Source organism: Diceros bicornis, chromosome 24 (genome assembly GCF_020826845.1).
Source record: "Diceros bicornis minor isolate mBicDic1 chromosome 24, mDicBic1.mat.cur, whole genome shotgun sequence".
Lineage (NCBI taxonomy): Eukaryota > Metazoa > Chordata > Mammalia > Perissodactyla > Rhinocerotidae > Diceros > Diceros bicornis.
In genome coordinates this window covers 17,474,529-17,490,575 of record NC_080763.1, presented here as the reverse complement: position 1 = coordinate 17,490,575, position 16,047 = coordinate 17,474,529, and the positions used below count along the sequence as shown (strand labels likewise).

At 54.9% G+C, this 16,047-nt stretch overlaps 1 protein-coding gene across 3 annotated transcripts in view; it reads left to right on the top strand.

Annotated features, from left to right (window-relative positions):
- Positions 1-276: 276 nt before the first annotated feature.
- ACTN1 (actinin alpha 1) overlaps positions 277-16,047 on the top strand; it is a 98,811-nt gene continuing 83,040 nt past the window's right edge. Inside the window, exon 1 of one of the 3 annotated variants that reach the window (XM_058567191.1) lies at positions 277-706. In XM_058567191.1, the coding sequence (XP_058423174.1) occupies positions 602-706 (105 nt within the window). In that variant the 5' untranslated portion in view covers positions 277-601. The remainder of the gene's footprint in view (positions 707-16,047) is intronic. The other 2 variants (XM_058567192.1, XM_058567190.1) reach the window with 2 other exon arrangements.

Sequence of the window (16,047 nt, the reverse complement as noted above, 5' to 3'; positions counted from 1 at the left end):
GCTCGGTCCCCGAGCTTGGGGAGGCGTCGCCCAGCTTCGGTCCCGTTCAGCTTAAGCTGGTGTCACATGAGCCGCGGGGGAGTGGGAACCCGGGGAGTGGGCGGGGGCGTGCGCGCCGGGAGGGGGCCGCCCAGTCCACCTATATGCGCCGCGGCCCGGCTGATGGATGCCAGGAATTCCCAATGAGAGGCGATGGGGGGAAGTTTGGGCAACTGGGCCTGGCCAATGGAGAACCTCGGGAGGGCTCTGCCCCTTCCCTCCGCCCCCGCCCGCCTCGGCTCCCGCAGCGCGAGTGTGTGCGCCTCACTCAGTGTGCGTGGAGATTAGGTCCGACCGCCGGCTCCGAGGCAGGCAGTTCGCGAGCTAAAGCCGCCGCCCCCGCCGCCGCCGCCGCTGCCGCTGCCAGCAGCCGCCTTCGCGAGCAGCGCCGCGGCGGAACCGGGCGCAGGGGAGCTAGCCCGGCCCCGCCAGCCCAGCCCAACCCGGCCCGACTCCCTCTCCACGCCGGGGCAGCAGCAGCAGCAGCCGCAGCCGCAGCCGCCGCCGCAGCGCGGAGAGAAGGTGGAGGAAGAAATCCAGCCCCTAGCACGCGCGCACCATCATGGACCATTATGATTCCCAGCAAACCAACGACTACATGCAGCCCGAAGAGGACTGGGATCGAGACCTGCTCCTGGACCCGGCCTGGGAGAAGCAGCAGAGAAAGGTGAGCAGCCGCCCCAGCCTGCCGCAGCCCCCCGCCCCGGCCCGCTCCGCCCGCCGGGCTCGCAGCTCCGGGCTCCGAACGGGTTCCAGGCGCGCACGAGCGGGGGCGGGGGATGCGCGGCCGCTGCGAGGTGGGGTGTTGGGTTACAGGCGCCGGGCGGTAGGGGGGGCGCCCCTGCCCCGGAGCCCGCGAACGCCGAGCCCGAGCGCAGGGAGGTGGGGCCGCCGGCGGGCAGGTCGCCTTGGGGCCCGCGATCCAGGCCACCCGGCTGCGGCCGCACTGTCCCGGCGTGGGCAAGGCGCGGGGGCGGTACTCGAGAGGCTGGGATTGAGCCCCTGGCTCGGTAGCTGCTTGCTCGGATCGATTTTCTCTTCCCTTCCCCGCCCCTTGGTTCTCTCTTCCAACGGCGTGCGGTGGCAGCGCGCTTCCTGGGCCGCCCTGGGCTCAGTACCTGGAGGGGACAGGCTGCACGGGACTCTGCGCCTCCCAGCCCGCAGGCCGAGGGGAAACCGGGCTCCAGAGGGATTAGCAGCCGCCCCCGAGTCTCCCTGGAGATGGACCTGCTGGAGTGGTGTTGGGGCTGAGAGAACCGGGGGGCATATGCGGGCTCCCAGCGGCCCTGTGGGGGCGGGGTCAGGACGGCAAACCGTTTTATTGCTTAACGTAGTGGGTTGGTAGCTTAGAGCAGAGATGGGCTTGCGTCTGCGTCCTGCCCTTCCGACCCCCGCACATTCTTGGGAGGAGAATTTGGGCAACTTGATCTGAGTTGAGGGGCTCCAGGGCAAGGGATTGTCTCCGGGGATATTTGGGTCATTCATTGGGGATCTCTGCTTGGCCACCGAGCCGCATCCCAGGCTCCGTGTGCCGGGTGCGCGCTCCGCCACGGGGGCTGGCCTCGGAGCTGGCATTGGGACCCGGGCACAGTGGCCGATGGCAGGAAGAGGTCAGAAACCACTCTTTTTTGTTGGGGGGGAGGGCGCCCCAACCCTGCCTCTGCTTCCTGACTGCGCGGTGAGCTCTTGCCCCAGGCGGCCACGTACCCTGAACACCCCCCTCTCCCCCTCCCCCGCTGCCCGCTCCCATCCGGTCCCTCCTCATTTTATACCCCCCCCCGCGCTGATCTGGGAATGGGGGGGACAGGATGGCGCGTCCCTCTGGATAGTGCGGTTAGGGCTGGGCTTGAGGGAGAACGCTCATGTCCAAAAATGGTAACATTCATTCCCTTTTTTAAACTTAAAAGGGGGGGAGTTTAGGGAGCCGACTGAAGTTTTTTTTCAGCCAAAGGCATCCTGTATTAGCTCACTCAGGAATCCTAAGCCCTGAAACGGCTCCCTTTTACTCACTTCATCAGACAAGCAGAGGTAATTTAAAACACACGCACAGAGGGCTTCCTCACAGTCGGCGACCTGAGCCCCGGGCGCAGCTTCTGCTGGGCCCAGCCCTATTTGGCGACGTCGATGGTCCCCCGGCTTCTTTGCACTGTGGCAGTTGCTTAAACACCCCTCCCCCTCTTCCTGTCGGCCCCTCAGGGAGCGCTGGGGGAGAGGCTGTGACAGCCCCCCACTCACCCGCTTGTTTCCTGGGACTGTTGGGCTGTTGATGGAGCTGAGAGGGGAGTGGGTGATTTGGAGATTCCCGTGAGGGCAAGGCAGGGGCTCTTTTTTTAGTTCAAGGTGAAGCCTTCTTGGGAATAGATTTTAAATTGGACAGGAGGGGTGGGATTAGGATGGGGGTGGATGTTTTGGGACCTTTCTTGGGGAGAAGATGAGAAGGAGAAATCCCTGTTTACAAGCAACTACTGTGTGCCTAGTTGGGGCAGGAGTGACAGGACTGCCCAAGAATTAGGAATTAGGGTCCTTTTAAGGGCTGTGGGACTGAGTTCCTGGGAGCAGACACTCTTGTCTCCCTGGCCCTGAGCACTAGACCTGCACATAGCATTCAGTATTATCAAATGAATGAATGAATGTATTACATGTGGTTAGGAAGAAAAACTATCTAGTCTCTCTGCGCGTTTGTATGTATATGAGTGTGTATATTCATAAAACTCTGACCCGAGTGGTGGTGGGTGTGCATCAGGCCTCTGTCAGCCAGATGGGAACAGGGTCGTCTGGGAAAGTTGGTTACTTAGGGGCAAACTCAACAGTTCCAAGAGCTGGCATTGGCTGATGTGTGCCGGGCACTGTTCTAATCTTGTCACGTATGTTGTTTCAGTTGTTGCTCCCAACAGCTCTGTGGGCCAGGCACACGTGAGGATGAGGAAATGAGGGCCAGAGGGGGAAGTAAGCAGCCAAGAGTCCTGACTGGTGCTGGTGGGGCAGGGATGCAGCCATGTTTGGGGCAGCACCTTCCCCTCCATTGTCCCCCGTTGGTGAGGGAGGCAGGAAGGCTGGGCCTGGCATCCAGAGCCTGCAAAGATCTGACTCAGAAAATCCAAGGCTTTTTTTTCTGCCATTAATTCTTAATGCTACCTTGCCCGGGCCTCAGTTTCCTCATCTGCAAATTTCACCGAGTTCTCAGTGGGGTGGTAGGGAAATAGGAAGTAGTATTACATGTGGAGGATCAGACCTAAAGTAGCTTGTTGCTTTTGACACCCTCTCTGCTGACCATGGGAGGTGAGGGTTGAGTGGGACCAGAGCCGACAAGTGGACAGAGGCTGGCCATTCCGGAAGGAGGGAGGAGATTTTTTTTTTGTTTTTTTTTTTTTTGGGTGAGGAAGATCAGCCCTGAGCTAACATCTATGCCAATCCTCCTCTTTTTTTTTGCTGAGGAAGACTGGCCCTGTGCTAACATCTATTGCCAATCCTCCTCCTTTTTTTCCCCTTTCCTCCCCAAAGCCCCAGTAGATAGTTGTATGTCATAGTTGCACATCCTTCTAGTTGTTGTATATGGGATGCGGCCTCAGCATGGCCGGGCAAGCGGTGCGTCGGTGCGCGCCCGGGATCCGAACCCGGGCCGCCAGCCGCAGAGCTTACGCACTTAAGCACTAAGCCACGGGGCCGGCCCCTGGAGGCAGGAGATTGAGTGTAGGGGAGGAGGAGGGTCGGTGGAGGTCACACTGCAGTGGAGTACAAAGGCTACCGGGTGGGAGGCAGAAGACGCTGCTTTTAGCCCTGGTGCAATCACAACTATGCGTGAGACTTTGGGGAAGTTCAGTTCACTTCTCTGAGCTTGTATTAGATTATTCAACAAATACTTTTTGAGACCTACTCTGTGCCAGGCATGGTTCAGGTGCCCAGGATAGAGCACTGAACAAGACAGGTGAGGTCCCTGTAGCACTTGCATTTGGTTTCCTCCTCTGTAAATGGGCTGCATTCCTGCCCTGCCAACCCCCTTGGGGCTCCTACAGGGATCGGATTAAATGCATGGTAGGAAGTACTTCCTTGGTGAGTGGGGAGGCCTGGTGTACATGCAGATAGAAGTCTGTGCAGGCAGGAGGCATGACTCAATGACCTGCATCGCTTGGCCGTGGCTTGTCCCTTCTTCAAAGAATGCTTCAGTGCGGAGGTCATCAGGCTGGGCTCCCCGCCTCCAGACGCAGAATGCCGTGGACTGGGGGAGTTCACTGGTTTCACAATCTTCCTGACCTTCGAGGCTGAGCTCTCAAGCCACCTTTTCTAGGGGCAGCTTTTTATAAATAATTAGCTGCTTATTTATAAAAAGGAGCTAATTCCTCCCTTCGCCCCCCCGTGCTGGGTTGACAGGAGAAGATATGTAAAATGGCAGCTTCTGCTGTTAAATTTTATTCTCTCTCTCTTCTCCCTTCAATCCTGGAGGCTCTGGTTTAATGTGTATTTCCACAGGTGCCAGCCCTGGGGTTTTTTCTGCGTAGAAGTTTAATCAATATTTGTTGAGCTAATGGATGTTGAAATAGAGAGGCGGCCCTGGCAGGTGGATGAAGGTGGTGGTAAATAGGCCCCAGTCTCGAGTCTGCACCCATGTCAGCCAGGTGGCAGGAAGACACGCGGCCTTGTTTAAACTCACTGCTGGACTGCAAGGCCATCGCAGGAGCTCACCAAGGCCACCGGTCAAGGTGGAGGCCTGCAAGGAGGGAGGCCTGCTGGAGATGAGCTTACCTGGGGAGGAGCGGGACGTCCGTCTGCCCTGAATGTTAGGACCCCCAATACCAGAGTGCTGCCCGGTGGAGGTAAAACCTGCCCAGGAGAGAACTGGCTCTGGTCTCCATCCTCATACTCCCTCCTGCTCCACCCTGTCCCGGTGTCCAGGGGTCAGGGACCCTGCCTGTTCTGTTCTCTGCTGAATCCCTAGTGCCTAACGCAGGGTCAGGCCTGTAGTAGGTCAGGCCTGTAGTCAGCCTGTAAGTCAGGAAACAACGCCGACTAATTGGGTAAGTGGCATCATGCCTGGCTCTCGACTCCTGGCTGGGGGTGGAGATAGGGATGAAGTGCCTTACATTCCAGGTAAACCACCCCATCCTGGGGCTGTACCTGAGGCTAGTCAGCCTCAGCAGATGGACGTGCTCTGGGCATAGTGGGTTCAAATCTTGGCCCCTCTGCTGACTAGCTGTGTGCTCTTGGGTGAGTTGCTTACCTGCTCTGTGCCTGACAGTGCTGGTGGGGAAATGGAGATAGTAATCATTCCTGACTGATATAGTTGAGTGGAGGTTTAAACCACATAATGTATGTAGGGAATTTAGTACAGCATCTGACAGGTAGTGAGTGCTCAATAAATGTGAACTATTTTGAGGAACCAGAGTTTCTACGGCCTTTACCCAATATGCTTTGAGATAAGGTGTAGCATATAAACCCATCTTAGAAGGAGCCCCAGTTGCCTGGGAGTGCATGGGAGTTGTAGTCCTTGACCTCTGATCCTGAAGTCAGCTCTGGCTCATTCAGTGTTGCTTGACCTCTCTGATTGCTCAGTCCCTTCCCCTATAGAAGGGTGTAGAACCCCTTGTCTTTTCCCTGCCTCCCGGGTATCCAGGATGGAGAGATGAATGTTAAAGTGCTTGAAAGCTTTGTCAGCTTGTTACAGGACAGGGAAAATGACCTTGAAGTATGAATTTCCTCTCAGAGACAACCCGGGGGAGTCTTCAGGCCCCACCGTTAAATAGCTGGGGGCTTTTCTCCAGGACCTGCTGCAGCTGTTTCCTCTCCAAAACCTGTCCCATGTGGGTGTGCTGAGAACAGTGCCCGGTGGCTGGCGACTGACACAGCCTGAAGGAGAGATGGACTGGCCTGGGGCCTCAGGGCTGTGGAGGCCAGCTGGCCTGGACCAGGCAAGTGGGGGCTGCTCCTGGCTGCACCGAGGCTGCCCTAGGATAGACAGGTGTGAGAAGGCCTGGAGCCACTGGGAACCAGATTTTCCAGTTTTGAGGAATGATGAGAACTCGAGGGCCTGTTGCCCCTGGAGATGGGCTTGTAGGAGTAAGAGACCAGCAGGCTTGTGCAGGACCGTGGTCACCAGCCTTTGCAAAAGGAAAACGAGGAAACTGGTTTCCTGAAGTCTGACTTCTTGAGGAGGGGCTGCCAAGGCTGTGCTCAGTGGGGTGGGGGGTGGGAGGAGGCCCCTGGGGCCTTCCTTCTGGGGCAGTTCTGAGTGTAAGGATGTCAAGGCACATAGGCGTCCTGTAGTTTGGGGTTTGTGGTTGGGACAAACCCTTTCCATGTTCTTCAGGAAGGCTGGGGACTGGGTGCTTGGCCAGTGGGCACAAACCATAAGCCTGGCTTGAGGACTTGTCACACAAGACCTGCTGCCTCCTGTGGGTCTGGAGCCGGGGCATGGCAGACTACTGTGTGTCTCTAGGGAAGACCCAGCGTCTCTGATCCTCCACCTTCTAGTCCTTAATAGTGTAAGAGCATTGATGATTTCTCCTTGTGGAGTCAATCAGTGAACGCTGATGGAAACCCTATTAGGTACCAGATGCTCCACCCATGTGGGATCGTTTAGGTAAAGAGGGACCAGAAAGATACAGAAAATCATAGCAGGCGGGGCCAGTAATGGCCAGAGGCGTGGCATCGGCCACTATCGGGCAGGAGCCAGCACTGTGCTTGTGATGGAGGTGAAGAGCGGGTGGCATTTGAGCTGCGTCTCAAGGGATAGACAGGATTGGAAGGTTCTGCCGTGAAGCCTCGCTGGCAGTGAGGCTTGTGTGTGTGTGTGTGTAACGGAGGGTAGGACAGTAGGGGAGAAGGGAGAGGACTGGAAGGGCAGAGCAGGGGGCAACAGTGAGTCATCCCTGTAGGGGCCTGCAAGCTGCTACAGGCTGGGGAACACCCCCCCATTGTTGTGACTCATTGTCCTTCTTTCCCATTCTCTTTGTCCCTCCCAGAGCTGACCTCTCGCCTTTCTGAGAGGCCACGCTGTTTGTACAGCTCACAGGTTAGGCTCTGGGGCCCCCGCCTCCGGACAGGTGGTGTTGGGACCACCCCAGCCAGCTAACCCCACTTGAGCCGCCTCCACGTGTAATCTACCCATGGTTTTCCTGGGACCTGGCATGCGGCTGAGGGGCTGTGGTATCAGGGCACCTTCCCCAATGGCCCGGCTGTTGTCCCCTCTGAGTGTGGTCAGTGGGCCCACGTCTCTGCAGGAGGGGCCCTGTGAGCTGGGCTGAGTTACTCCCCAAGAACACTGGAGGCGGCCCGGCACCCACAGCTGGAGGTGATTTGGACAGTTTAGTCTGCAGCTCCCCAGAGAGGGCATGGCTGGGAGGCCGCAGGCAGAGGAAACCCCCTCAGCCTGGTTCCTTAGTCCTGGTCAGAGCTGGGTTACCCCATCAGACTCATGATTCAGCCCAGGCTTGTGTCTCCATCAGCCGAGGTGCCGGTGTCCTGCTAAGTACTAATTGTCCAAACCTGGCCCTGACTGAGGCAAGGAGCCGTGGGAGTGGTGGGGGTGGGAGCGAGCCACTCTGGAAGCCTACCTTCCTCTTAACATGGCCAAGACTTCTGCCTGGTTCCCAGGCTGAATCCTTCCTTCTCTGCAGGTAGGGGGTAAACATACGGAGAGGGCTGGTCAGGCCCTCTCTGCCTTGTCTTGCCAGATTTAGCCCGTCATGTCCTGGCTGGGGATTATCTGGTGGGATCTCGATATGCAGGGCGTGACAAGGCTGATACAGTGCTGCATAGGCCCCAAAGCCATGTGGGCAACAGTCATGACCCCAACCTGCCCCCTCTGTGTGCCCCCTCCAGCCACCCCAAATGGTGTCGTCTGTGGCAGAGGGGATGGGTGGGAGAGGCACGGCCTTAGTCTACCTCCAGCCCCCTCCCAGACAAATGAACAGAAACTATGGCAGTCCCCAGCAGCCTGGGCAGGGTCATCTTCCCAGGCCAGAGCCAGGAGCATGACTGGATTTTTTCAGTTAAAAAAATTTTCTCCTGGGGCTGGCCCTGTGGCCTAGTGGTTAAGTTCAGCGTGCTCCGCTTTGGTGGCCTGGATTGGCAGGTTCAGATCCCAGGTGTGGACCTACACCACTTGTCAGCCATGCTGTGGCGGTGACCCACATACAAAATAGAGGAAGACTGGCACAGGTGTTAGTTCAGGGTGAATCTTCCTCACCCAAACAAAAAAAAAGATGTTTTTCTCCTAAACATCACAGTGGCTCACCCTTTCTGAGCACGTACTATTAGGCACTGTCGTAGGGACTCCGTATGCATTCACACGTCTAATCTTGTGAGGTGGGGACTCCTGTTACCCCATTTTACAGGTCAGAGAACTGGCTCAGAGCAGCTACGTAGCTTTTCCAAGATCACACAGCCTGCAGGAGGTGGAGCGGGGATCCGAAGCTGGACAGCAGGGCTCCTGCATTTGTCTCCTTGCCACTTTGCTCTGCTGCGTGTAACACAGATTCTCGTGTATCTCAGAACATGTAACCAAAGACAAACGTACATGAAACAAAACCCAGTGAGGAAAATGTTCTGGAATTACAGAGTGGTGGTGGTTGCAGAACCTTGTGAATATTCTAAAAACCACTGAATTGTATGCTTTAAACGGGTGGCTTTTATGGTATAGTAAATATATCTCAATTAAAAAAAACCTCAAAATGCTAAGTAATAGAAGAAAATGGCAATTGCCTACATCCCACCTCCCCGAGGTAAGCCCCTCCCTGAGTTTCTGGTGCTCTCTGCCACCCTCGTCCCTCCTACTCTCCTTCGTGTGTCCACTGTTTACTCTAAGGTCAGGGATCCGGGTTCATGGTGAGTGAGTGGGAGAGTAGAAGAGGAAAATAATCAAGAAAGGCGGTTTTCATAAAAGGCATAATGTGACTCTTTTCTTGGAAGCTGTGTAAGAACAGATCACAGATGAGCACAGACAAACTGAAGGCTGGGTTGGGGGGCTTCATTATTTCCCCAAGGCCAAGACCCATTGAACCTGTGTCTGTAGACCCTATAGGCCTGCGATTGCTTCTTACCTTCTGCCATCGCCGGGGTTAACAGTGTGGGGGCCAAGTGGGGCAGGTTTCCCCAAGGCCCCAGGCATGGGGAGGGGAGGGCAGGGCCAGGGTCCTCCCCCAGGAGGCAGCTGCACCACCTCAGAGGTTGCCTAGCAATAGTGGGAAAAGGTGACTTAGCCCACTACAGAGGCGGGAAGAGAATAAAAGGCAGCTGGGGATGGAGATGGGGAATAGATGCAGAGGATGCTGTTACCCTGGAAACCGCCTGCTTGGTCCTTGGTTACAGTGGGCTACTTCTGGGCTGGTACCTGCTCTTCATTGAGAGGTTGTGGAGTCCTCTCCAGGCCTGTCCCCCATGGGGTCGGGGGTGGGGGACCTGGAGAAACCCCTCTTGCACATGGCTTCTGTGTTAGATGTGTTCTGTTGACGCCTCATTTAACATTCACAACAGCCTTATAAGGAATGTGGGATGATCACAGTTGATAGATGAAGATGCTGAGCTTGGGGATATGAAATAACAGGCTCACAGCCACACAGTGAGAAAGGGCTGGGAACGAAGGTGCTAGTACCCTTGGTCCTTAAAGGGAACCTTTCATTTTGGTTTAAAGCATTTCACAAGCCCAAGATCTGGGAGGTAATGTAAATACTGTCTACCTACCTCCTGAGAAAGGCAGAGAAGATGAGAGAAGGAAGACTAGAGAGGAGAGTTATCTGTTTTACATCAAAATACCAAGCAACCGGTATTTATTAAGAACGTCTTGGTTCCCCAAATAAGTAAAAAGACTAATAGTTCACACTGATTGGGGTTGCATGGTTTGGAATACCTCAATCTGTCAGACAACACTTTGTGGAAGGTACTGTTATTTTCCTTGTTACAGACAGGGAAATTGAGGCTCAGAGAGGTTAAGTAACTTGCCCCAGATTGACCAGCCAGGTTATGAATGAACTCCGGCAGATTGACCTTGGAACTCAACTCTTAACCGGACGTACAGACATACCCTTTGCTATTTTGGAATTTATGTTTTAATTGAGAAACAAAGCCTATATAAATGAAATAATAAGGAACAATGCAAGATGGTATATAATGGAGTACTTGTTCTGTGATTCATGATTTTTAACATTTCTGCTTTCATATGCGGTTTTCTCCGTTAATCGTGGTGAGCACACTTGTGAGGTCTTATCCCCATTTCATAGACAGGGCAAGTAAGGCTCAGAAAGGTTAAGTGACTCTACCAGGGTCTCTCTTGCAGCCTGAATGGGGTAGAGCTGGTTTTGAATCCGGGTCTTTGACTGGAGGGTCTGTGAGGCTAAGGGGGTGAGCGTGGGCGTTGCAGAATTCCTTTTCTTGGTTGAAAAGGTAGTGGAGGCTTCTAGTTATATTTCTCCACACTTGTCAGTAGAAGGAGTAACCATCAGGAATAGACTCAGGTCTCCTGAACCTGCAGGGCCCCACGTGTCCCCGGTGCCCTCTCCTCGAGCTGACCCCCGCTTTCGGGGATGGGCTTCCCTGCTTTAAGACTCAGGCTCATCCCCTTCTCTGCTGCTGTGGTTCCTTCAGCTTCACCTGCTTGTTCTTCCCTTTGTTTGGTCACCAGGGGAACCTGAGGGCCTTGGACCAGGTAGCTGAGGCCCAGTGTTTATTTTGATTGGAACAGCCTGTGCACGTGGACCCCAAAGTTGGAGGTTCGTGTCTAAGCCTTGAGACTGTTCGGAAAGATGGTGAGGGAAAGTTTGGGGGCTTTGGGTGGGGTGAGAAGTTTTGGCTTTCATTGCCGCAGCCAGGGCAGAGGACAGCACAAGGGAGGACAGGGCCCTTCCTGAGCCCCAGCTTTGACCCTGGTGGCCCAGGGTCTAAATCTGAGGCCCCAAGTGGTTCAGCTGAGGGTGGAACAGCTGTCATGGGGGAAAGGGAGCCTTTCTGACAAGCTGCCTCCCCTCCACCTTGTTTTTCCTGTTTCGTGGTTGTTGGTGCTGTGGGGCTGTTCAGAGTGTGGTCACAGGCCTATGATTTGAGGCCAGGCCAGGACTTGCAGGGGAGCATTTTTATGGGCCTGAAGATTTATTTTTTAAAAGCCATCTGTAAAGCTGATTATAACCAATGGGAGTAGAATGGAGCGGTGCTGAGCTCTATTTTCAAATCATCTGTAGGTGAAATGACATGAGGGAGGGAACGTCGAGGTGGGTGGCCGCCTTCAGGCAGGGTTCCTGCTGAACTTGGCTTTCCATCTTAGGAGAGAGGCAGCGAGCCTTGCTTGTGGTCGGGGGTGCTTGTTACTGTCAGACTCTATCTTCTCTTCTTATGTCCGATGTGGAAGTGTCCACACGGAACAGCCTGTGGTTTGGGAATAGAGGAAGAAGTGGGGCTTTTAATTCTTCTAAGTTCCACACCAGGAAAGGGGTCCCTACCACCCCCCAGTGTGAGGGCCTGGGGGGGTGCACTGGGGGGAAGGGCAGCGGCCTTTGCCAAGGTCTGGCTGTCTTGACCTCTCATCTGTCTGGGTCTGTGAGCAGGTGTGTTGTGTCAGCGTGAATGCAGGCACATTGTGTGTGTGTGTGTGTGTGTGTGTGTGTCGCTCTGAGAAGCCCCTCTGTTGTTTTTGGCTATTGCCTTGACTTTGGCAGAGGAGCAGCTCCCTTTCAAACACGGCAGACATCCTCCAGATAATATATAATGGCACTTTCCAGTAGACTTCCCGATATTTCGGAAAGGACTTTCTTTCCAGGAACCTAAAGTGCTTTTCCAGACTTGGCCCTGGGAGCTGGGGGATGGAGGAGGCGGCTTGTGAATCCTGCTTTCCCGGAGCAGGGGAAGTGGGGCCAGACCCCTGGTTTCCTGCCCTTCCTCCTGGATATGGGCTGGGACAGTTTGGAGGTGTTTTCGCAGGCATGAGGCCTCTCTTTAGAAATGTGGATAATATTCTAAACTTTAGCCCCACTGAAAGCCACCAATTTTTTTTTTTTTTTTTTTTTTTGTGAGGAGATAGCCCTGTGCTAACATCTGCCAATCCTCCTCTTTTTTTGCTGAGGAAGACGGCCCTGGGCTAACATCTGTGCCCATCTTTCTCCACTCTATATGGGACGCCGCCACAGCATGGCTTGCCAAGCAGTGCGTCGGTGCGCGCCCGGGGTTCCGAACCAGCGAACCCCGGGCCGCCGCAGCGGAGCGCGCGCACTTAACCGCTTGCGCCACTGGGCCGGCCCCTATTTTTTTTTTTTTTTTTTTTAAGTTAAGCAATAGTAAATTTAGAGGTTCATTGTATGTAATCAGCTTTTAAAAAAAATTAAGGAATGTCACACTGGGGTCTCAGTTTGCTGGGCCTGTCTGGAACCCCCTTAGTGGGGTTGCTTGGCACAGATAGTGAGGTCACAGTGGGGCCCAGGGGTGCCTGGCTGGGGGACCTGCCCCCGATTCCCTTTCCACGGAAGCTGCTGGTTCTGGAGAAGGCCCAGCTTAGGCCCACCTTGTGGCCCAGGAGTATATCTGGGAATACGGAGCTGAGCATCCATCCCCGCCCCCAGCATGAACTAAGCTGGTACCGTGCGTGGGTCAGGCATGTTTCTAAGTGTTTCACAGATACTAATTCATTTAATCCTCATAACACCCTTATGAGGTGGTTTAGCTGGAGGTAAGGATATTTAGAAAGGCCTGCAGAGGCTCAGGCGGTTACGCCATTGTCTCTAGACTTTTGCTCTTGTGGCCAGTTCACAAAGACCATTAACTTCATAGACAGAGCTGAGGCCCTGGCGTTCTTCTCCCCAGTCCCATTCCCTTCCCTCCCTGGAATTAACCACTATCTAGTTTGGTGTTTTTATTCCTAAGTGAACATTTATATAGTTCCTGCCTGTGTAGTGGTCTGTATTTTTGCACCTGTTTAAAACTCGACATAAATGGTGTCATAACCAACATATCGCTGTGCACGCTGCCCTTTCTCTTTACGCCTTTCCAGTGTCCTGGAGCTGTCCAGACTGACCTGGCCCCCTTGTTTGGCGGATGAGACCACAGGGCTGCAGGGGCTGGAGGACCTGGGGGACTTGCCCAGGTTGCACAGCCGCTTACGAGTGGCAGGTGGGACCAGAAGCCGGGCTTCCTGCTGCTTCAGGTGCCTCCCTGTGTTACCCCTGCCGCCCGCGCCCTGTCGGTGTTCGAAGACTCGCTGGTATTTGGTGAGGGAGGGCAGGAGCAGTCGGTCTCAGTTTCCTATTTTCTTTCATCCCATGCGTGTTTTTGGCCCCTGGCTTCCATCCCCTGGGGCACCTGCACCCTTGCCCGCTGCCCTCTCCCTGGGGCTCCGAGAGTCAGGTTCTTAGGCACTCACACCACTTTGCTGTTTTTCCTCCTCTAGGGGAGAATCTGTCCTTTTATTCCTCCTGATGAAGCAAATATGCAATGGCAGAAAGCTACTGTGAATTTGGGAATGCTTCTACATGACTTTATATTTTATATCCCACAGTGGCGTTTTGCAGCATTTGGAAGTTGGTCGTTCTCTGTGCGTAGCGTTTTGGAAGAGGCCAGAGGTGGGGAGCCACGGCTGAGTCCTTCTTGGCTGGGCCCCAGGGGCAGCCAGTGGGATTCCAGTTAGGTCTCCGTGTCCCCGCTGGGATTCCTGGCTCACTTAGCGCCTGGGTAGAGGATGGGCTGGAGGGAGAGCTGGGAAGGACAGACATGTTGGCAGACCTCGTCACACTTGCTCTGGGCACTGCTGTGAAACTTGGCTCTAAGGACGTTTGGAGGGTTCTCGGGATGTCACTGATCTGTGACTGACGTGGGGCTCCTTGGATGATTGAAAGTGGGTTTGTGGGGTCTCCTGGGGCCCCCTTGTAAGGAGTCTGTTATCCAGGGCTGCTGGAGGCTGTGCCACTGGGATCCAGACACACTCATGTCACCTCATCCCAGAGCCTTAAAGCCTAGAAGGATAAGGGTGGTTTGTGGGGTAGGACAGTGGTTCTCAAACTTGAATGTGCATCAGAATCACCTGGAGGGCTTGTGAAAACACAGGTTGCGGGGCCCCATCCTCAGAGTTTGTTATTGGGTAGGTCTAGGGTGGGGCCTGAGAATCTGCATTTTTAACAGGTGAGCTGGCACTTCAGAGTTACTCGAAGAGAAGGTAGATATAGGCGGGGGGAAGAGTTGGGGCTGTTTTTGCCGGCTGCTCTAGAGGTCGTGACCTAGACTGTGACTTTGCTGTTGTTTTCTACCTAGCATCTCCTCTCCCTCCCCCTAAAATAAATAAAAGCTGTGTTCTTTCTCTATTTGAGGGGCCCACCCTTAGTGAGGGAGATGTGCTCCTGCACCCCGAGCACGGCTGGCTCCCTAGGAGTCTCCCGCTGACACATGGTAGGTGCTCCCAAATATTGGATGTGGCGACCTGTGACGGCAAGTGCCTTTGGGGGGATGTGGCAGCCACAGTCCAGCAGGAGATGTCCGGCAGAGGCTGAGGTGCTGGGTAGTGAAGGTCCGAGTCACCAAGGGCCACTCCAGTGACGGGGCTGAATTCAGGTCCCAGAGCAGGGCTCAGAGCTGTGCCCTGGAGTCAAGAGGTCAGAGGCCAGGGAAGCTGGCCTCATGCTTGGGATGGGGTCCGAGCCTGGGATGACCCGAGGCCCTGCCACGCCGCTCCGCACCCCCTCCCGGGGTGTCTGATTGCAGGGTGGCCGGGAGCCAGCGCAGGCCCCCCAGCTCCGTTAGGCAGTCCAGCTGTGTTTCTTTTTCTTTTGGTCAGCGGCCCACTTCAGATTCCTCTCCTGAGGTACGGACCATGCTGACACATCCCTCTACCCCCTGCCCTTATTGCATTTGGCTCGGGCCCTTACTTCAGACAAATTTTAGGGAGTTTCTGGTCCTCTTGTGTGGGTTTGGGGGCCTCAAAGGAAGTAAGACTTGGGCCTCGGTTTTCCTTCTCCGTCTGGCTCCAGTGCTGAGGGTTGTCTCTCGAGTGGTGGACATCAGCAGCCTGCTGTCCTTAGCCACAGCATCTCGGGGGTGTGGAACCAGGCAGAACCCTCCAGCTCGCAGTATGTGGGGTCCAGCAGGACCTTGGTCCACCTGCCTTCTGCTCCCTTTCCTTCTTTTTTTTTTTTTTAAAGAAAATGATTTCTTTTTTTTTTTTTTTGTGAGGAAGATCAGCCCTGAGCTAACATCCGTGCTAATCCTCCTCTTTTTACTGAGGAAGACTGGCTCTGAGCTAACATCTATTGCAATCCTCCTCCTTTTTTTTTTTTTTTTTTTCCCCTCAAAGCCCCAGTAGATAGTTGAAGGTCATAGTTGCACATCCTTCTAGTTGCTGTATGTGGGACGTGGCCTCAGCATGGCCGGACAAGCGGTGCATCGGTGTGCGCCTGGGACCCGAACCCGGGCCACCAGAAGTGGAGCGCGCGCGCTTAACTACTAAGCCACCGGGCCGGCCCTGCTCCCTTTCTGTTGGGACTTTGGATGGTGGCATTTAGGAGAGGAGTAGGTGTAGAAAGACTCCTTTTTGAACTATTAGGCCAGGGAACTGCTTGGGAGGACCCTGTCCTGTCTGTCGGAACAGGGAGAACGGTCGTGCATTACGTAACAGGGCCTAACAGGGCCGTAGAAGACTGAGGTCTTGTCTTGCTGCCCGTGGCTACTGTGCGATGCTGGAAGGGGCTAGGTTATGGGATGTTGGACTTGGATTATCACATGGAGATGTTCTCTAAGATCTGGGTCAGTGCCAGCATTCTGTGTGTCTGTCCTCTTGTGGTGGGGGGGGTCACTCAGCAGAGTCAAGTGCTTCTGGAGGTCATCTTGAGGTTGACTCCTGGGCTTCCCAGCATGGCTCTGAAAGTAACCATTCTGCTAACACACAGACTCTAATCTTTAGGAGTCTTCTGTGGCCTCAGCTTTTAGGAATTTGTTCTCACCCTCTGGGGAGGGAGAGAGTGGGGCCAGGTGAATGAGCTTCCCTTCCCCAAGTCCCGTGCAGCAGTGCTCTTTTACTCTGGAAATGCCTGCTTGGGGTGTGGCCAAGTG